This window comes from Hyperolius riggenbachi, chromosome 9 (genome assembly GCF_040937935.1).
Source record: "Hyperolius riggenbachi isolate aHypRig1 chromosome 9, aHypRig1.pri, whole genome shotgun sequence".
Classification (NCBI taxonomy): Eukaryota; Metazoa; Chordata; class Amphibia; order Anura; family Hyperoliidae; genus Hyperolius; species Hyperolius riggenbachi.
Window position 1 is genome coordinate 150141627 of NC_090654.1, and position 22389 is coordinate 150164015.

The 22389-nt window shown below is 48.3% G+C and overlaps 1 protein-coding gene across 1 annotated transcript in view; it reads right to left on the reverse strand.

Annotated features, from left to right (window-relative positions):
* The window catches only part of DMC1 (DNA meiotic recombinase 1), a 561673-nt gene that overhangs the window by 445117 nt on the left and 94167 nt on the right, over window positions 1-22389 (reverse strand). Inside the window, exon 3 of the mRNA XM_068254934.1 lies at window positions 10187-10260. Within this exon, the coding sequence (XP_068111035.1) occupies window positions 10187-10260 (74 nt within the window). The remainder of the gene's footprint in view (window positions 1-10186; window positions 10261-22389) is intronic.

Sequence of the window (22389 nt, forward strand, 5' to 3'; positions counted from 1 at the left end):
GTCCCGGCAGGGTTATCCTGCCATTCTTGCAGAGCGGGTGCTGGCAGAAGCGATGTCTGCAGCCTCCCCGCTCTGCTGCACTGGCGCCACGAACGACTCTCGGGGACACGCGTGTCCCCGCCGGCTGCCCATAAGAGGAGAGAGAGAGGCAGAAAAAAAAAGCCGGCGGCTTGAATTGTTACATTGCCGCCGGCTGAATTGCAATAAATTAACGAAGTTGTTATACGTTTGGCCGCTGCGCTGCGGCCAGAAGATACATTAACCTCAGAGGAATCAATCCATTTCTAACATTGGCTGCAGCGCAGCGGCCACTTCGCGCATTGGCCGGCCACAACCCGAAGTGGCCGGCCAGAACTAGAAGTGGCCAAACTTCGGGTTCTGGCCGTAACATATATAAACACCAGAGTAGCAGGGTCCAAGCTAGAGTCTGTCAATTCATCAAAGCTGAGATTATCTTGGATATGTTGCGGTGTTAGCCCTTTTAAGAGGCGATATTTTATTTGGTTCTTGAACTGGTGTTTGACAGCTGGTATTGAGGGGGAGAAGTGGATAGTGTGGTGGTCTGATCAGATAACAGGATTAATTTCCACACTGGCTATTGACAGAACAGTATGGCATACCTCCTAACTTTTGGACTGAGGAAATGAGGAAAAAAAGACACACAGAAGAAAAGCAAAGGGGGTGTGGCCATGCTCTGAGTGGGCGTGGTTACTGTAAGGTAGGCACGGTGTGAGGAAATGCGGAAAAGCCAAGAGCTAGGCAGCTGACTCCGCGTCCTACGTGGCGGTTTGCACGCATCTGGTTGTGTGGTGGAACGCGGAAAAGCCGCCGCATGTCCTGACAGCAAAGCGGCTGTTTGCATGCAGCAGCATGTGCTTGGTGTGGCTGGGTCTGTTAGTGCACCTAGGCAGATGGAGAGCTATGCTCGCGCGGGCCTGAATTCAGGACCTTTATACATGCAGAGGAAGTGTCAGCTGATCAGGAAGGTCAGCTGATCCTTGCAGGACTCATGATTGGCTGAATGGTTCGGGCGGGGCAGCAGAGTCCAGCAACTATATATTCTGCTGCTTATTCAGTTGCTGGTTGTCTGGCGTTGCGATCACATACGTGGGAGCACCCAGATCCGTAGTCAGATCCGTTAGTGTGCCGGGACCAGCTGGAGCTGTAATCCTACACTAAGCTAGATTCTGCTGATAGCTAAAAGTACTCGTTTGATTGTGATTATCTGTTATGACCCTTTGCCTGCTTGACTATCCTCCTGAACTCTGATCTTGTACCTTGCCATTCTGATACTCTGTTGCCGAACCCCGGCTCGTCCTTAGACTCTGTTTCTGCCTCCTGATCTTGTACCTCGATATTTCTGATACCTGTTGCCAAACCCTGCCTGTACCTAGACTCCGCCCCTGCCTACTGTATCTGTACTTTATCTGTCCGTGTGTTTACGACCTGGCTTGTCCGACCTCGAGAACCGACCTTACTATTGGAGGCGGTTCCTCGTCCTGTTAGTGACACTTCCTCCAGAGTGTCACTTGCAGAACAGTCCTTCCTACTCTCAGCCTGACTCCTCCCGTCTAGGAGAGTCCAGGTTTTCAGAAGGAATCCGTGCAGTACTCCCCTCTGCACTGAGGCCTAGTCCTCGAAGTGTTACTGTTACACCAAACACTACACTCTACTCAGGTGAACAGAGGTTAGCTGGTATATCGGATTATCGGTGATACTGCAGATCACTTATAATCTGGTATACAACTGCATTCCCAGTGATACTGCAGATCACCGGTAATCAGATCCTCTCTGTGCTTCACCGATCGTTACACACGGCCAAATATACAATAGTCTATCAGCGGCGTCCAAGTGACGGAACGCCTCCCGGTCTCTTCCGCAGTCCCCCATGTGACACAGGTGTGTGTGAAATCCCATACATGGTATACAAACCACCATGTGTCGCTGCATGTGACAGCTGGGAGTTGCTGCCCCTGAACAGATAAAATTTACAATGCATGGGCATACGGGAGGGTGGGGGAGTACATTTACATTTAGGGGCGGCTCAGTGGGAAGCGGGTGTTATCACAAGACCGATTCCTGATAAATTGAAGAAATCTATCGGGAATCTGCCTGTGGTGTAGCCACAGATCTCTACCCTAGCTCCCACTTAAAGGGAACCTAAAGTGGGGGGGAAATAGCAGTCTAACTTACATGGGGCTTCTTCCAGCCCCTGCAGTTGTTCTGTGCCCTTGCCATGATTGTGTGACCCTCTATTCACCCATAGCACCCCTCTGCCAGCTGGATGCATGGCCCCAGTCTGCGTGTCTCCTGACTGTGCTCCTATGGACAGGAACATTCTGTACATGCACTGTACATAAAATGCGCAACGGGCAGAGGGGCACTGTGGGTGCCTGGAGGATCGCGGAACCATGGGCGGGGGCACAGGACGACTGCAGGAGGCTGGAAGAAGCCCCATGAAAGTTTCCCATTTACACAAAATCACATTTAGCGCTAGAAAAAAAAATGCAGGATGCAAAATAATAAACTTACCAAGTATTTAGGGCAATGGCATTGTGAGCCCTGATATAGTATTACAGAAACTCATACTATATTAGGGCTCACAATGCCATTGCTCTATATACTGTACTTTCATTTAATGCACTGTATAGAGCACAGGGTAAAGACTGTAATGATCCGCTCAGCTGCCTGCGCAGGCAGGCAGCTTTTTGACCACTGTTCAGGTCTGCATTCTGCAGGTCTCTGGAAGAGAGACCTTTTGTCAGTTTTGCAGCTTGCTGCTGCTGAGGAATTTGCATACGTTTGTCATGCAAATTGCCTAGCCACATCCTTTGTAGGCTTGCTCTATATATACCATGTGATATCACAGACCTTCGCTGGTCATAAGGGTTTGTCCTGTGAAACACTCCTGGAGTGTCAGCCATACTTCTTGTTAAAGATTAGCTTAGAGCAGGCATGGGCAAACTTGGCCCTCCAGCTGTTACAGAACTACAAGTCTCACAATGCATTGCAGGAGTCTGACAGCCACAGTCATGACTCATAAAGGCAAATGCATTGTGGGAGTTGTAGTTCCGTAACAGCTGGAGGGCCAAGTTTGCCCATGCCTGGCTTAGAGTAATTCTCGGGACTGCACTAGGCATCCTTGCTAGAGCAGTTAGGATTGTATTATTTGTATTGCCTGTTCTGTCTGTCTGTGGGGTGCTAACCAGAGCAGCGGTTGTTACTGGTAGGCCCTTCTGTTCAATTGTTGTCTTACTCGGATCGCACTCGCTCTGGCGGAAAGAGCAGTGGATCGTATCTCTCACGTATTCCTGTTTTCGTGTATCTGTCTTGTCTTATACGAACGCTTGCTGGAGGCTCGGTGAGGTAACCGTTAAGCAAGCGCTCGCGTCCTCTGTTTCATGTTTGTCTGTCAGTGGTTAGTTAGGCGTGCTTGTCTCTGTTGTGCTTATCACGCGGAGACCGCGCATAAACGCGTGCACTGTTGCCAATGAGTGCGGTGTTCGCGTTTAGTTAGCGTTTGTTGTTTTCCTTATTATTCTCATTGTATTATTTGCTGTGCCTTTGCTCCTCTTGTGTTCTGTTCTAGTCTGTCTTGTGTCACTTCTGGCGATCGCCTTTCTCGCGATCGCGTTCCTACTTCTTATCTGCTGGTGTGTGTGCACTGTCGCGGGTTGGCGACTAGATTGGTGCACACACATACAATCTGTCTCTGTGCTCATTCTCATTTGCAATCGCTTCTCTTGCGATTACGTTCTCTCTTGGTTTTCTCTGTTGTGTGTTCACCGTCGCAGGTTGGCGGCTAGACCAAGATGGTGCCGTAAGAGGTGCCTCGGTCACATGGCTCCTTCGGTTTTCCTGTCTTTTTAGCTTTTTAGCTCTGTTTTTTTAGCCTTTAATGATCTCTTTAGCTCTAGCTTATTTCTTTTTTTTGTAGCTCTCTAGTTTTAGTTTAGTTTAGCTCTGTCTAACACCGAGGAAGGTACACTCTCAAGTCGGGCCACTCAGCTGCGGCTCCCGGAGCCACCCGCCTCCCAGCCCAGGACTCCAAATCCCCGTCCTCAGACCCTCCGGAACCCATACTGCAGCATCTCTCACCTGCCTCCTCGATCTCCACAGTAGGGGCACCAAAGTCCACAGCAGTGACAACAGCTCAAGGCCTGCTCGTCCTGTCCCCCATCAGCCGCGGACAGCAGCGCACCGCTCCGGCCTCAGGCCGCCTCCCGGACTCCACGCTCCCAGCAGCAGCTCCAGGCCTGCTCATCCCCCCCACCAGCCGAGGACAGCAGCGCACTGCTCCGGCCCCAGACGCTCCCAGCAGAGGCTCCATCCCCAGGCCTGCTTGTCCCCCTCCAGCCGCGGACAGCAGTGCACCGCTCCAGCTCCAGGCCCGCCTCCCGGACTCCACGATCCCAGCAGTGGCCTCATCTCCAGGCTTGCTTGTCCCCCTCCAGCCGCGGACAGCAGCACACCGCTCCGGCCCTGGGCCCGCCTCCCAGACTCCACGATCCCAGCAGTGGCCTCATCTCCAGGGCTGCTTGTCCCCTTCCAGCCGCGGACAGCAGCACACCGTTCCGGCCCTGGGCCCGCCTCCCGGATCCCAGCAGTAGCCCCATCACCAGCCTTCTCGTCCCCCTCCAGCCACGGACAGCAGCGCTCCGCTCCGGCCCCAGGCCCGCCTGCACGATCACAGCAGCGGCACCATCTCCAGGCCTGCTCCCCCCCACCAGACAGCAGCGCACCGCTCCGGTCCCAGGAGCACTCATGCAGCACGGGGGCCCTGGGACACTGCCCGCAGAAGATCCACGAGTTCCGAGAGGCACGCCGGGCCCCCCACTGCCGGCATCCAGCTGACCCACCACGTGGCTGCCTGACGCCCTACCTGCAAGCCACTGCCTTCCACCACCAAGGGTCCCCCACTCCTGCAGCCCTGCCTGCCACTTCAGCCAGGAGGATACGGTGAGCCTGCCTAACTTATCACAACTTATCACTCTGCTGTCACTGTGATGCATTCCTCTCTGGGCTCCCCCATCTGTGCCTGCTCCCCCATCTGTGCCTGCTCCCACCTGTGCTTGCTTCCACCTTTGCCACTACCAGCCAACCCTGTCTGCTGCTCCCTATGTGCTTTGTCTGCTCCTGGAAACAATGCCTGCTGCCCGCTCTGACTCCCTAGACTCCACTGCTCCAGCGGCTGCCCTTCCGGGCAGGAGCGCGGGGTATCCACTCTCACGGGGGGCAAAAACTGTACGCCTCCTATCCTGCACTGAACTCCTGGAATGGGAGCCCCTTGCTGGCGGCGACCGACCCTTTGAAGCCATCCTGCGGGCCTGCGGGAGACAGTCAACTCCCACATTGCGCTCCTAACTAGTAGCACCAGGGGCCCTCCACAGAATCGCCGCCACAGGGGGAGAAGGGCAGGGGCTCGGGTAAGGCTGAAGAGAAGAGGACTACTCACTTCCATACCGGCCATACTCCTAGCGAACGTCTGCTCACTCCAAAACAAGGTGGACGAACTACTCCTACTGCTTGGCCGCAAACCCTCGCTAAGCAAGAACACCCCTGTGCTCTGCTTCACGGAGACCTGGCTCAACAGAAACGTCATGGACAATGCTGTACAGATGCCAGGCTACTTCCTCTTCCGTTCAGACCGGGATCGAGACCTCCCTGGGAAAACGAGAGGTGGCGGCATATGCTTCTATGTTAACTCCGACTGGTGCACCAACATCTCACTCCTCAGCAAGTTCTGCTCCCCTGATGTCGAACTCCTAGCCATCAACTGTAGGCCCAGGTACTCACCCAGGGAGTTATCCTCATTCATTCTGATAGGGGTCTACATCCCCCCGGATTCCAACACCAGGAATGCCCTGAGAACACTGAGCGACTATATCTCAGAGTGGGAAACTGCTTTCCCGGAGGCCCTCATCATCACATTAGGGGACTTCAACAGCGCAAACCTGCGACAGGAGCTGCCCCACTTCCAGCAGCACATCACCTGCCCCACCAGGAACCTCAACACCCTGGACAAATGCTACACAGCCCTCAGGAATGCCTACAAGGCCTCTCGAGGTGCTCCCCTAGGGAACTCAGACCACTGCGTGATCCACCTGATCCCCACTTACAGAAGGCAGCTCGAGACGTCAAAGCCCATTACTAGAACTGTCAAAAAGTGGACCGAGGACGCAAAACTGAGGCTGCAGGCATGCCTGGAATGCACCGACTGGCCGACACTGGAGGCACCCACCTTGGAGGAATGGTCTGAAAACATCCTCTCCTACGTCCGCTTCTGCGAGGATGCATGCATTCCAAACAAAACCTTCAAAGTCTTCCCAAATGATAAGCCCTGGTTCAACAGCAACCTACGACGTCTCCGGAAGATCAAGGAGGAGGCACACAAGTCGGGCACCCCAGAAGAGTACAAGGAAGCCAGGAATACCCTGAATAGAGAACTGAAAGCTGCAAAAAGGACCTACTCTAACAAGGTAGGCCTCAGCCTACAGTCCAACAACTCACGGGAAGTCTGGAAGGGACTCAAGGCGGCAACGAACTTCAAACCTCCCCTGCATCAAGCAGCCTCCAGCTCACAACTGGCGGAGGAACTCAATGAGTTCTACTGTAGATTCGATCTCCAACACAAGCAGCCTGTGGCCCCAGCATCCCAGTCAGCTCCAGATCTCACGGCATCCACGACGGAAGACATCCAGCGCCCCCCAGGGGCCAGGGGCATCCCCGCTCTGACCGCAGTACAGGAGGAGGATGTGCTACAATACCTCCGCAGACTCAACCCCAGGAAAGCCTCGGGCCCGGATGGGGTGTCCTCACTGTGACTGAGAACCTGCGCAATCCAACTAGCTCCCATCCTCACCTCCCTCTACAACAGATCCTTATCAGAAGGAAAGGTCCCCTCCTGCTTCAAAAGGTCCACAATCATCCCAGTCCCCAAAAAAACAGGGAACACGGAACTCAACAACTTCAGACCCATGGCCCTAACCCCCATCACCATGAAAGTATTCGAGAGGCTAGTGCTGGCCCACCTGAAGCACTCCACCAGCACCCTCCTCGATCCACTCCAGTTTGCCTACAGGGAAAACCGATCAGTTGACTATGCCATCAATGTCAGCCTGGCACACATCTATGAACACTTCGACAGTCCAGGAGCCTACGCTAGGGTCCTTTTCCTGGACTTCAGCTCGGCTTTTAACACCATCTGTCCGGACATTCTGATCGACAATCTTGAGCATCTTGGGGCAGATTCCCTCCTCTGCAGGTGGGTAAAGGACTTTCTCTCCAACAGAACTCAACGGGTCAAGCTTGGCAGTCGCATCTCCAGCGAGAGAACCACCAACGTCGGTGCCCCGCAGGGCTGCATGCTGTCCCCTCTCCTGTTCTCTCTGTACACCAACAATTGTACCTCAGCCTCCGACTCTGTCAAAGTTATCAAATTTGCAGATGATACCACGCTTATCGGTCTCATCGACAGAAACGGGGAGGACACTTACCGAAACGAAGTTGCGAGGATCTGTAACTGGTGCAAGGACAACAATCTTGTTCTCAATACAGCAAAGGCCGTGGAACTTATCGTGGACTTCCGGAAACTTCCTCCGGCCCCACTACCTGTGTTCATCGACGGGTCCGAGGTCTCCCGAGTCCAAAGCGTACGGTTCCTAGGTTCAACCCTAACAAGCGACCTCAAATGGGGGCAGAACACCACCAGAACCCAGAATAAAGCTCAGCAGCGGCTTTTCTTCTTACGCCAACTGAAAAAATTCGGAATGTCACGGGATCTGCTCACCAGCTTTTACTCTGCGACCATCGAATCCATCCTCTGCTGCTCCATCATCGTCTGGTACGCAGGAGCAACCGCCAAAGACAAATACAAACTCCACAGAGTGATAAAAAGAGCAGAAAAGATCATTGGCGCCCGCCTGCCCTCGCTAGATCTCCTCTACTCCACGAGAATGAAGACAAGGGCCTCCAAGATCTTACTCGACCCCTCCCACCCGGGCAGACGATACTTTGAGACCCTTCCACTGGGACGCCGGCTCAGATCCATCCCCGCCAAGACCACTAGGCGCATGAACACCTTCTTCCCCCAAGCAGTCCTCCTGTTGAACTCACTGAACTCAAAACTCCCCCCCCTGGCCTACATCCCAGGGACACTCCAGCCCCAGGCATCCCCTCCTCTCAGCTGCAATCTCTGACTGACATACATTCCTCACCTGTGCTTATTCGGTCTTGTGTCGCTGTTAGCAATCGCCATCTCTGGCGATTGCCTTCTCACCTGGTCTTCATGGTTGTGTGTTCATCGTCGCAGGGTGGTGACTAGATTGGTGAACACACATACCCTCTGTCACTTTGATCTCTCTCTTTCAGGGCTATCTTGCCCTGCGTTTCTTCCCTTCGTACAATTCCTGTCTGGCGTCTGTTGCAGGGCAGAGGAGCTGTTCCTCTGCACTCCACAGCTCCACCTGCCGACAGGAATTTCCCTCTACAGGTGCGTTGCACCTTTTGCTGGGTTCCCTCAAATTATACGCTTGTGGAGGATTTCCGCAGTGTCAGCGCACGTCCTGTGCGCTGATCATGGAGAGAATTCCACAATCGTTACAAAGACATTATTGAGCCTTGTTATCAGGTGACTGAAGCTCCCATCACCCCTCCCCCTCCGGAATTCAGTGACAGTCACATCCCGTGAAATCAAGTGACTCACCAGTGTGTGAAGAGCATGGGACTCGGGAAGTCATCTCACACAGCTGGACACCAGGACAGCGTCACTTTCTTATCTACTCCTGATCTGCAGCACACGGCTGTCTGTGTCACGGGGGATCAACAGAATGGGTCTCCAAAATTCACAGCCAGCTGCCTCTGCACAAAGTGCACATGTCTCCAGTGCAGAGGACAGCACAGGGATTCCTTTAAATCATGCCCCTCCCTCCTCTTCTTACTAGATGGCCACAGCAGCAACAGCATTGACTTGTGGGAAGCTACTGCTGATGCTATTGGTCAGATTCTCCTGCTCTGAGAGGAGGGCGGGACTAGGATCCTCTCTGTGACAAATGCACTGCTGCCCCGTAATACCGTGAAGGGGGCTCCAAAATGGAAGTGCCACGGCGAAACCATGACGCTTGGACCCTATGCAGTATGGAATATAAGGTCCAGAATTTGACCTTTTTTGTGAGTAGACAGACACACAGTACAAAAAGGCTGCCCCTAAAATCTCTACACCTGATGCCTTGCTTCATGAGAGAACCGGCCTTGGCCCTGCTTAATGCTGAACAACACTAATTCTGAAACTGCTTGGACTTGAGAACATTATTGCACAGAATGGGAATATGAATGCTTCACCCCGTTTTTTTTCCTATTAATTTTAACTCACATTCTGTCCTTGATTTCTATACTGTCTGTACTTTTATTGTATTGTATGCAAAGTCAAATTCCTTGTAAGTGCAAACGTATTTGGCTAAATAGAAGTGTGTGTGTATGTGTGTTACACTTACATGATGCAATGTTATCTGCATGCCTGTAAGAAGAGTGTTATATAATTAAACAAAAATTGTGTAAGTGTACATACACGGCATACAAATGTCTTTAGTTGCAAGGCAGGAACTAAGAAACAAGACTGCAGCATGCGGTTTTGAGCACCCATTCGCACCAGCAACAATTGTACACACACGACAACATATGGAGTAATCTCACAATGGAAGCAGTTTGTCACGGACTTCTAAAGGGGTCATTCCTTGTCTGCTTCTAAGTCTGCTGACTGCTGTCCAGTGTCCACAAACTGTCCGTTTTTAAGACATTCATACACACAATTGCAAGACAGTTTGCACTTCAAAAGTTGTGAGTGATCGGACGGTTTGATCTCTCGTGTTAGGGCTTGTCTGCAATTGTTGCACAAACTGTCATTGTTGCCTGTTTTGAGAGACGTTTGTATGCCTTGTGAATGGGCCTTAAGAAGCTCACTATCACACTTTTTCAACTGACAATGCCACTGAACGACTAAACACTCTGAGTAACTTAATAACTTCCCTCCTCTGCAACTACAGTTTTGAGTGGACAATGATTGTTTTGTAGTAAACTGTAATTTTTGTATTTAACAATACATACACAATTACATTCCGTACATTCATGTTTTAGCAGACTAAATACTTGAATAAATACACCCAAAATGTATGCTATAATTAGTATTTACCAGCAGTTTAAAAATGCCACATTCTTCATGGAATTTAGCTGCTACGTAATCCAGAAGGTCCATCTGATGTTCACCTATAAAACAGAGAAAGATGTAATTTTTATTTGTAGTTTGCAGTTACAGCTGTGTACTCTGCAGGAGTACACTGGCATTGGAATATTTAAATTTCCCACTACAGCTTCCCATTAGTCCACTGTTATGGAAAAACGGAAACTGGTGACAAATATATATAAGCCCCGGCCGGAAATTCACATAAGTTCCAGTGGGGTTTATTTGTATTTTCTTCATTCAAAGAGAAACAGATTCCAGGAGCAACACACCATCTTCTTCATACAAAAATCCACATCTTTATTCAACTTCTTTATTAAACTTCTTAAAAAGCAGTGGCAACAATCTTGGTATAAAAGATATACAATACTTATCGGCACATGAAGACTTAAAGAGACTCTGTAACATCAAAAACATCCCCTGGGGGTTACTCACCTCGGGTGGGGGAAGCCTCCGGATCCTAATGAGGCTTCCCACGCCATCCTCTGTCCCACGGGCGTCTCGCTGCAGCCCTCCGAACAGCCGGCGACAGACCCGACTGTCAGTTCAATATTTACCTTTGCTGGCTCCAGCGGGGGCGCTGTGGCTGCTTTCAGCTCCGAACTACACGGAAATACCCGATCTCAGTCGGGTCTGCTCTACTGCGCAGGCGACGGAAACTTGCGCCTGCGCAGTAGAGCAGACCCGACGGCGATCGGGTATTTCCGTGTAGTTCGGAGCCGACAGCCGTCAGAGCGCCTGCGCGGGAGCCGGGAAGGTAAATATTGACGTCATCTTTCACGGAGGGCTGCAGCGAGACCCCTGAGGGACAGAGGACAGCGTGGGAAGCCTCATTAGGATCCGGAGGCTTCCCCCACCCGAGGTGAGTACCCCCCGGGGGATCTTTTGACGTTACAGATCCTCTTTAAGGAGGAGCGGAGGAGGGTCCATTATTTGTATTTTCTGCCAAGTATGCATTGACAAAATGCTCAGGGTAGGAACACACTAGGCAGAATCGCATATGAGTTTTCATCTATGTGGTATGGAAAACACATATGTGATTCTGCCTAGTGTGTTCCTTGAGGCTAGGTGCACACTTAGCAGAAATGCTAGCGTTGTGGAAAACTATGGGCTTGATTCACAAAGCGGTGCAAAGTGTTTGCACGCCAGTGAAAAGCTCCTTATCACGCCTAAACTCACTTTAGGCATGATAAGAAGCAACTCGCGCGAATTTTCCGCGTGATAACTGAGTTATCACCGCTTTGTGAATCAAGCCCTATGCGTTTTTGCTGCTAATGGAAGTCTAAGGGCCGCAAGAAAAAAACGCATATAAAAAACGCATATGCGTTTTATATGCGTACGTTTTTAAAAATGCTGGTTTTGTTGCATAATATGCAAAAACGCATAAAAAACGCACATGATGAAAGTCAATGGGAATGCAATGGTACGCATTCTCATGCGTTTTTATATGCATTTTTTGTAAAAAAAATTGTGGTGTATTTCCGCTTCCTGTTGTCTTCCTAATGATTAGCATACAAAGCAATTGAAAAATGCATTCAAACCGCATGTGTTTTGTATATGCGAAATGCAAATGCATAAAAAATGCACGCAAAACGCTTTAAAAATGTATCTGGGGGGAAAAACTTTAATGCAAACGCAGTAAAAATGCAGCAAAAACGCACACACAAAAAAATGTACATGACAGAACACGTTCACCTTTCACGCTCTGTTATGTGTGCACCAAGGCTTGAGCCTTTCATGGATGGGTGTGAAATAAAGAAACAGAGCTCTTCCTAAAAGAGACACACGTAAGAAATGTGTTAATTACCTGATGAACTTTGATGAACTTTGAAATATGCTGACTGCTTCATTCTTGAATTGCTCTTCAGGTTAGGAACACACTAGGCAGAAACACTAGCGTTGCGGAAAACGCACATCATGCAAGTTAATGGGCCGCATGGAAAAATGCATGTTTGTGTTCTGCAATATGCGTTTTTTAAGACACCGGACATATTTTTCCAAAACGTATCTAAAACGCACATAAGGAATGTCAACAGTGTTGCAGAGGTATTGCATTTTAGCACATTTTTTATGCTTTTTTTTTTAAACCAAGTATTTCCGTTTCCTGTTCACTTTCTAGTGATTAGCACAAAATGCATATTAAATGCATAAAAAATGCATATGTGATTTATACTTGTGAACTGCAAACGCATTCAAACACACGCAAAACACAGGAAAATGCATGTGCAGAAAAAAAACGCAAAATGCAAATGCAATGAAAAAGCCCAAAAGCATATGCAGCAAAACGCATACTTTCACGCACTGCCTAGTGTGTTCGCACCCTAATACTTTAGCAAGTCTGGTGACTGCTATTTGAATGACTGAGCCTTGGAATGAGCATTTAGTATCAAATAGCCAGCATTTTCTTTGCCAGTAAGGCCTGGTTCACACCCTGATTGCAAAACGCAATTGCAATCACTTAGAGTTTTTGTTTTTTCAGTGCAAATTTTGGGGTTATTTTTCTGCGATTGCGATTTCCATTCAAGAGAACAAGAATCACATCATGATCGCAGCCAAAATGCTGCAGTCAGCTTGTTTACAAAGTATGCAAGTTGCAAATGCTGCAGTAAGAATGATCCCATAGGGATACATTTGCCAAAGCCCTTTGATCACCAGCGATCAGCAAAGTGCTGGAACCTTCCCCAAAAGCACCCCGGTGTGAACTAGCCCTAACTTTTTTGAACCAACATTTCATGATTTGAGTTGCTGATTTGCAATCTGGCCTGCCATGCTGGCTTTTGGACATTATTTTCTATAATTAAACCACTGATTCAGCTTATTGACATTCAGTGGCGTAGCTATAGTGCCATGGGCCCCAATGCAAGTTTTACACTGGGCCCCCAAGCACTCTATACATAACAATTGATACAGCTCACCAAAACATGCCAAAGACAACCACAGTGTCAGAGGTGCAAGAAGGGGATTGGGACAGGGGTGTAGCAATAGCCATAGCAGCCATAGCAACTGCTATGGGGCCCAGGAACAAAGGGGGCCCAGGATGTACTTGATGTGCTCACTATTAACTTGCCTTTGCTTCTCCACCCTCTGACTTAGCCCAAGGACTATACTCAGTGTACATTGCACAGGAGTGTAAATTGGCCAATGAACTCATATCCATAGGGTAGGGGGAGGTGGCATTGCTCAAGAGTGCCTAGTTCTGAGGGCCCCATGAAAATTTTGCTATGGGGCCCTATCATTTTTTTAGCTACGCCACTGGTTGGGGAACAGTTTGTTAATGATTACTACTGTTCAAAGCATCTACAGTGCTGCCCATAATTATTCATACCACTGGCAAATTTTGACTTAAAGTTACTTTTATTCAACCAGCAAGTAATTTTTTGACGGGAAATGACATACGTGTTTCCCAAAAGAAAATAAGACGATGTACAAGAGGCATTATTGTGGACAAAAAAAAAATCTCAGCTTTTATTTACATTTGAGCAAAAAGTGTCCAGTCCAAAATCATTCATACCCCTCTCAATAATCAATAGAAAAGCTTTATTGGCTAATACAGCAATCAACGCTTCCTATAATTGCAGACCGGCTTTTTTCATGTCTCCACAGGTATTTTTGCCCATTCATCTTTAGCAATGAGCTCCAAATCTTTCAGGTTGGAGGGTCTTCTTGCCATCACCCTGATCTTTGCTCCCTCCACAGATTCTCAAATGGATTCAAGTCAGGATTCTGGCTGGACCACTCCAAAACATTAATGTTGTTATCTGCTAACCAATTCCTCACCTCTTTTGCTATGTATTTGGGTCATTGTCATGCTGAAATGTCCACTGGTGCCCAAGGCCAATTTCCTCTACAGACTGCCTGATGTTGTCATTGAGAATCCTCATGTATTGCTCTTTTTTCATGGTGCTGTTTACTGTGATTAGGATTCCTGGTCCTTTGGCTAAAAAACACACCCAAAGCATTAGGTTTCCACCACGATGTTTGACAGTGGGGATGGTGTTCTTTGAGTTGAAGGCTTCTCCTTTTTTACACCAAATGAAGGAAACATCATTGTGACCAAACAATTTAATTTTTGTTTCATCTGACCATAACACAGAAGACCAGAAGTATTCTTCTTTGTCCAGATGAACATTTGCAAAGCCCAAGATAGCTTTTGTGTGCCTTATCTGGAGAAGTGGCATCCTCCTTGGTCTGCATCCATGGAACCCAGCAGTGTCTGTTGGATGGTCTGCCTTGAGACATTACCATTAGCAGAGCCCAGAGTCACCAGACTCGCCTTGGTGGTGATCCTTGGATTATTTTTCACCTCACTATCCTCCTGGCCAGCACAGGTGTCACTTTTGGCTTACGACCACATCCTCAGTAGTTTTCCACAGAGCGGAACATTTTGTATTTTTTAATAATACTTTGCAATGTAGCCACTGGAACTTGAAAACATTTAAAACATGTAGAAATGACCTTGTAGCCCTTTCCTGATATGTGAGCAGCCACCATGCGCAGCCACAGGTCCTCACTGAGCTCCTTTGTCTTAGCCATGACTGTCCACAAACCAACTGCAGAAAGTTGCTGTTTTTCACCTGCTGAATATTAAAACAATTGTTCCCAATTAATCAGGGTGATTAGGATGCTTTAGTACAGCTTGGGCTATTTGAAATGGTATAGAACTTTGGATTTTCCCACAGACTGTGACAGTTTGTGAAGGGTATGAATAATTTTGGACTGGACACTTTTTGCTCAAATGTAAATAAAAGCTGAGAAATGTGTTTTTTCCCCACAATAATGCCTCTTGTATGTCGTCTTTTTATCTTTTGGGAGACACCTATGCCATTTTGCATCTAAAAATTACTTGCTGGTTGAATAAAAGTAAATTTAAGTCAAAATTTGCTAGGGGTATGAATAATTATGGGCAGCACTGTATAGAAGTTATTATTGACAGCAGAGGACCAAAAGAGAGCTAATACTGCGTTTGAGGGAGGGCCCCTCAGGGCCCCTCTGGCAAAAGGGTGGTTGCAACCTCTGCATCCCCTATTGCTATGCCACTGTTGACAGTAATTAACGCATTTTCAATTTATATCTGTTATACAGACTGCCCAGCAAGCTCATGGTGAACGAAAATGCCTAGAAGTGGGTAAGGAGCTGAAAGGGATGAAAAAGCCTCCTTACTAAAATGCTATATAAAGCAGAATTTTGCCTTAACCAGTTCACCACTAAGGGGTTTTCCCCTTACGTACCAGAGCTATTTTAACCTTTCAGTGTTCCTCACATTAATTTGCCAATAACTTTATCACTATTTTTCACACATAAACGATCTACATCTTGTGGGGGGGGGAGGGGGGGGATTCACCTCAAATTGGGCTTTCTTTGGGTCGTACATTTTGCTAAGAATTATTTTATTTTATATGTATTTTAATGGGAATAATAGGTAACAAAAATACAATATTCATTATTTCTTAATTTTCAGCCATTGTAGTTTTTAAATAAAATGTGCAACTGTTGATAAAACCCACGGTGAGGCCTTCTGGATCCACTGTCTTATTTCAGTTCCTATGCCCCAATCTCCTCCGCAGTCTTCACCTTGTGCGGCATGTCCCAACACCAGGTTACACCCAGGCCTTGATATGCGAAAGGTATAGAAACTGAAGGGAGCAAGAAAGAGGAACCAATACAGCCACTAGAATATACAATACACTAGACAGGTACAAGCGGTAATCAGACAGTCTGAATCGGCAACAGGAGAACAGAATAGCACTGTGCAGAATCACACAGACACAGACAATCCAATATCAAGCCAGAGGTCATACACGGAAGATCGGATAAACGGTATTAAAGAATGGGGCAAAAGGAAGGTCAATAAGGGTCCCAAGGTCGGTCCAGGCAGCAATTCAATAACAAGGTCAGTAGGCAAGCAAGGTCATACACAGAAATCCACAGTAAGAATAACACACCCAGCGGTGTTGCACAAGGCAGCTAACGCTATCACGGGAGAAGTACTCTTGTGAGCCAGCCCTTTAAATAACCCTCCATACACTCAGGACCCACCCACACCCACCAGGACTACAATACCCATGATCCGCAGCCAGGGCCGGATTTAGGCCAAGGCCGCCTAGGCCATGGCCTAGGGCACCAAAGAAGCAAGGGCACCAAAGCAGCAGGCTAAATTGGTGCAACATTTGCAAGCTTGCAAATGTTGCAATGCAGGGAGATCAGGCGAGCACCTGACAGCGGTACTCTGCTGCTAGCCGCCTGTGCAGCAGCTACCTTGCTCTCTGTGCACGTTTGCATTGTGGCCGGCAGCTATGGATTTGGGCAGCATTTGAGACAGAAAGGAAAAGGAAGCTTCTGCACTGGAGACGAGTGGAGAAATGAGTGACACTGATGGCTGCTGTGGTGTGAAGGCAAGCTAACTACCTATACTGAAAGGGGGGTGAGAAAAGGGGGAATTAAGGGTGTCACCTGGCTACCTATACCGGAGGGAAATGGGGGGGGTGTCACCTGGCTACCTATAGTAGAGGGAAGGGGTCATCCCGCTACCCATACTGAAGGGGGGCAGCAGGTGACAGTGGCCTTGGGCGATAAAGAGTACAATCCGGCCCTGTCCGCAGCAAGAGAGTGCGGAATAGGACACTCTGTACCTTTAATTCTTGCACTGCCCTGATTGGCTAGCGCCACCGGCGCGGTGCATAAGAACGGTGGGTAGCTGCGCACGCCCACCTAACAGAAAAGCCAGTGCACGCTTTTTCCTGCACCACCGCGAGGATGCCGCTGGAAGAGGAAGGCTGCGCTCACTGTGAAATTAATAATTAATAATTTCAGACCAGTGACCCTCACATCCGTTGTCATGAAGATCTTTGAGAAAGTGGTCCTATCTTTTCTTGAGGACACTGCACCAACTGGACCTGTTTCAATTTGCATACAGAGCGAATAGATCCACTGACGACGCAATCAACATCTGCCTGGAGTACATCACAGACCATCTGACCCGTGGGGGTCAACGATCCTACCGGTTACGCCGACGCTACCTCAGGGATGCTCGCTGAGGTAGCTTCGGCGTAACCGGTAGGATCGTTGACCCTCACAGCCCCGTCCATCTCCCTTTACTCTGGTAAGCTCTGCGTTGCTTTCTTATTTACTGGTATACTGACTCTTTCTCATATTCTGGTATGGTCTTTATCACTGCGGACTCTAATCTTTTTCTCTGGTTCTTTGGATGTTGGTTTCTTTTCCTCTTTTTTTCACGGGCTACACCTCTTCCTTCTTTGCTCATTTTTAATGCAGTCCTATACTGGATCTTGAATCTTTGCATTAGCACCTTATTTTCTTGGGATTCATTGCACCACATATTTGTGGTAAATATACCTCTTATTTATGGAGTAGCACTAGCACCTTATTTTGTTAAAGGGACTCCGAGCTCTGATTAAAAATAAAATTTGAACTTACCCGGGGCTTTCTCCATCCCAGCCCTGGTCGGGACGTCCCACGCCGGCCTCCTGGCTCTTCTCCCGGCGGCTGTCCGCATAGCGCGGACAGGCCGGGCCCCCGGGCGACACTGGCGAGTGTCGGGGCTTCTTCTTCCTCATACGTCACGAATGACGTCACACGCCGGCCGCCGCGCGTCATGACGGCGGCCGGCGTGACAGCACGGCGCATGCGCGATTAAACCGCGCATGCGCCGTGCTGTCACGCCGGCCGCCGTCATGACGCGCGGCGGCCGGCGTGTGACGTCATTCGTGACGTATGAGGAAGAAGAAGCCCCGACACTCGCCAGTGTCGCCCGGGGGCCCGGCCTGTCCGCGCTATGCGGACAGCCGCCGGGAGAAGAGCCAGGAGGCCGGCGTGGGACGTCCCGACCAGGGCTGGGATGGAGAAAGCCCCGGGTAAGTTCAAATTTTATTTTTAATCAGAGCTCGGAGTCCCTTTAATATTGTATTTGCACATTTACATACCAGTACATTATATGAATTTATGCTTCTGGTGATTTTCATGATTGTTTATTATTATTTTTTTCTGATCAGAAGCAACATTGACCCAGCGACCCACCTCATTTGTGATGATTATTCATTATTTTTGGTGGGCCGCATATTATTGGAGCAATGTGCTAATGATTTTGAGAACTAAGAAAGCTGAACAGACTCGGTATTAAACTGTTTATCATCAACTATGGAGTTCATGGATGGGGATAGGCCTGGGGATCTTCATTGTTTTTAATCTTGATTGTTGCTCAATAAAACTTTTTCTAAGGTACTGCTGTCGTTCTGGACAATAATTGATATTTATGACATAAAAGAGAGGGACTACTGCTTTCTTGTTTCTGAAGATACCACCATTGTTGGCCTCATAAACAAGAACGACGAGCAGGCCTACCGGCAGGAGGTGATCAGGATCTGCCACTGGTGCAGGGAGAACAAGCTGGTTCTCAACACTACCAAAACTGTTGAGAAGCTCATTCACTTCAGAAGGCAAAGCACCACACCCCGTCCGATCTACATAGATGGGTCTGAAGTTGAAAGAGTATCCAGTGTTCGCCTCCTGGGCGCAACAATCTCAGATGACCTGAACTGGAAGATGAACACTGTCTCAACCCAAAAGAAGGCCCAGCAGAGGCTTTTCTTCCTGCGTCAATTAAAAAAGTTCGGCATAATGGCCCAGAAGAACTTCTAAAGTCCTTTTACTCTGCCACTATCGAGTCCGTCCTCTGCTCCTCCATCCTCATCTGGTACACTGGTGCTTCTGCCAGTGACAGATACAAATTACAGAGGGTCATCAGAACAGCAGAGAAAATAATTGTGAAGCCCCTCCCCCCACTGGAGGTGATTTACAACTCCAGGTTGAGGTCCAGAGTGAAGAAGATTGCCAATGATCCATCACATCCAGGTCATCATTTCTTTACGCGGTTTCCATCGGGCCGGAGGTTTCGTGCTGTCCACAACAAGACAATGAGACACAGAGACACTTTTCTTCCCCACAGCGGTGAGACTCTTAAACTCCAACTAAGTCCCTAGGGCCTCCCATAAAGATGTACCTTTTTAGTTGCTGAGCCCATGTTACTGAGAGTGTTATTTTTGAACCCCCTTGCCATTCCAATTCTTACGGCAAGGGGATAGCGCAGCACTTTTTAATTTATTTTTTTTAAATCATGTAGCGAGCCCAGGGCTCGCTACATGATAGCCGCTGACAAGCGGCATCCCCCTACCCACTCCGATCGCCTTCGGCGATCAGAGTAAGCAGGAAATCCCGTTCAGAATGGGATTTCCTGCTGGGCTTCCCGGGCGGGATGACGTCACCGACGTCCTGGACGTCGGGACGTCAGAGGGAATCCCGATCCACCCCTCAGCGCTGCCTGGCACTGATTGGCCAGGCTGCGCAAGGGGTCTGGAGGGTGGGGCAGCGCGGCGGGCAGCGGCGAATCGGCGGCGAGCGGCAGCGATCGGAATATGCACGCAGCTAGCAAAATGCTGAGCTCGGGATAACCGGCAAGAAGGTTAAAGACTGCCCGTTTGTCCTTCGTTGTTACTTAACTTTATTTTTTTTTGCACTGTTATTGCTTCCTTGGAAATGTCTCTATCTTTCTCTTGCACTATCCTTTTCTCACTGTCTTTTGCTGATGCTGCTGTAACATATCTTCTTAATGTCCGTGTCACTGTCAATCAATGTTAATCGCCAATTTTTGAGCCTGTTTTGTTGCTAAAACCAATTCCGGGCATGACCCAGTCATGCTTGGAGAAATAAAAGGATTCTGATGCGGATTCTGATTCTCTAAAGAAATAATTCTTAACCCCAAAGACATTGCTAATGCATCTAAGGACTATTATACTCAATTTTATTATCTACAGTCAGATCCTAATGTTAGGTACACACGATGCAATTTTCTGACAGATTTACTGTCACATCGACTATGTCTGATCTGATTTCCGATCAATTTTCCAATTGATTTTCTGTTCATTTCTATGGAAAATCATTTGGAAAATCGATCAGAAATCAAATTGTACATGCTAGAAATAGTCTATCTGCCTGTAAATCTGTCAGAAAATTTCATCATGTGTACCTAGCATAAGACCTCCCCAACCATAATCATTGATACGCTTAGAAAAATGACAAAAAGACACAGAGATACCGGGAGCCCAATATAGTGTAATACCATTGATATGGAGGAGAAATAGTATGTAGTATTCAAAAATACTCACAAAGGTGGGTTGCAGAGGATGCAACCACTCATACAAGCATGTGGAGAAGTACCATCCCCACTCTGCCTTTGTGAGAGGATGTGGTGGTCGCTGCTCCAGAAAAAGTAGTGGCTTTACCTCTCAAACTGGGAGTTCAACGACTAAGTATACTCCTCCTCAGGGGTTACTCATATAGATTAGGGGAATGTAGGAGGCGCCCAATCAATAATAGAGGTAAGGGTATCCTACCTTGAGGTTGTCGCATTCAAGAATGTCAATTTTTCAATAAAAAGTATAACAATTTTTATTGTGCACAACAGACAACACGTTTCGCGGCAAATAAATGCTTCATCAGGTCAAGTTCAAGTGCCTTAACCCTCCTCTTATGTTAGGGTCAGAACCGACCCGTTTTCAGGTTTTGAATGTCTATAAGTATCACATAAATTTGTTTATTGCATCAATATTTTTTTACTTTGTCAGGAACCTCTATTTAAACAATGTAATAGAAAAATAATCCTTTTCACTAAATTAGAAAATACTGTGGTCAAAATTATGACGTTTATGGTGTTAGGGTCAATTCTGACCCAGTTATGATATAGGATTATAGAACACTAATAAGTGCCAAAACAGAGATACTAGAGCAAAATCTGACAAGCTTGCTCCCATAAGGGATGTCTGGGAGAAATGGGTTCAGCTCCTTCCACTAATGTTTTACCCTGGGCCTCAGGTAACAGTAGATGAACGTTTGATCCCTTTCCGTGGAAATTGCCCCTTCCGGCAGTATATGCCCAGTAAGCCAGGCAAATACGGCATAAAAATCTGGGCAGCCTGTGATGCAAAAACAAGCTATGCATGGAACCTACAGATTTACACCGGCAAACCCGAAAGTGGCATCCCTGAGAAAAAAGAAGGACACCGTGTAGTCCTTGATATGACTACTGGACTGCGGGGTCACAATATCACATGTGACAATTTTTTTACCAGCTATGACCTTGGACAAGAACTTCTCAGGAGGAAACTTACCATGGTAGGCACAATAAAAAAAATAAACCTGAGCTGCACACTGAAATTTTGCAAGTGAAGAACAGAGCTCCACTTTCTTCAAAATTTGCTTTTACAGACACCACCACTGTTGTTTCATATTGTCCCCAAAAAATTAAAATGTGATACTTACCGTATATACTCGCAAGCAAGCCGAATTTTGACCCCCCAAAAGTGGGCCAAAAGTTGGGGGGTCGGCTTGCTTGCGAGTCATGGGTGGATAGGTGCTGTCCCTCCCCGCTCCCCGCTCCCCCCGCCGCTGCTATTACCTTAGGCGGCGCCGCTTCCTCTATCCCCGTCCTCCTCCGGTAAGTAACTCATTCACAGCAGCGCGCCCCCCGCTGCTGTGATGACGCAGGAAACCATAGAGAGCGGTTCCCATAGTAACGGCATCGCCGCTACAGGAAGCCGCTCTCTATGGTTTCCTCGTCATCACAGCAGCGAGAGGCGCGCTGCTGTGAATGAGTTACCGGAGGAGGACGGGGATAGAGGAAGCGGCGCCGCCTAAGGTAATAGCAGCGGCAGCCGCGGGGGAGCGGGGAGGGACAGCACCTACCCACCCACCTACCCACCCATACTGGGGCACTATGCTAGCTATATGGGGCACTATGCTAGCTATATGGGGCACTATACAAGCTATACTGGGGCACTATACAAGCTATACTGGGGCACTATACAAGCTATAATGGGGCACTATACTAGCTATAATGGGGCACTATACTAGCTATAATGGGGCACTATACTAGCTATATGGGGCACTATGCTAGCTATATGGGGCACTATACAAGCTATACTGGGGCACTATACAAGCTATAATGGGGCACTATACAAGCTATAATGGGGCACTATACTAGCTATAATGGGGCACTATACTAGCTATAATGGGGCACTATACTAGCTATAATGGGGCACTATACTAGCTAAACTGGGGCACTTCACTAGCTATACTGAGCACTA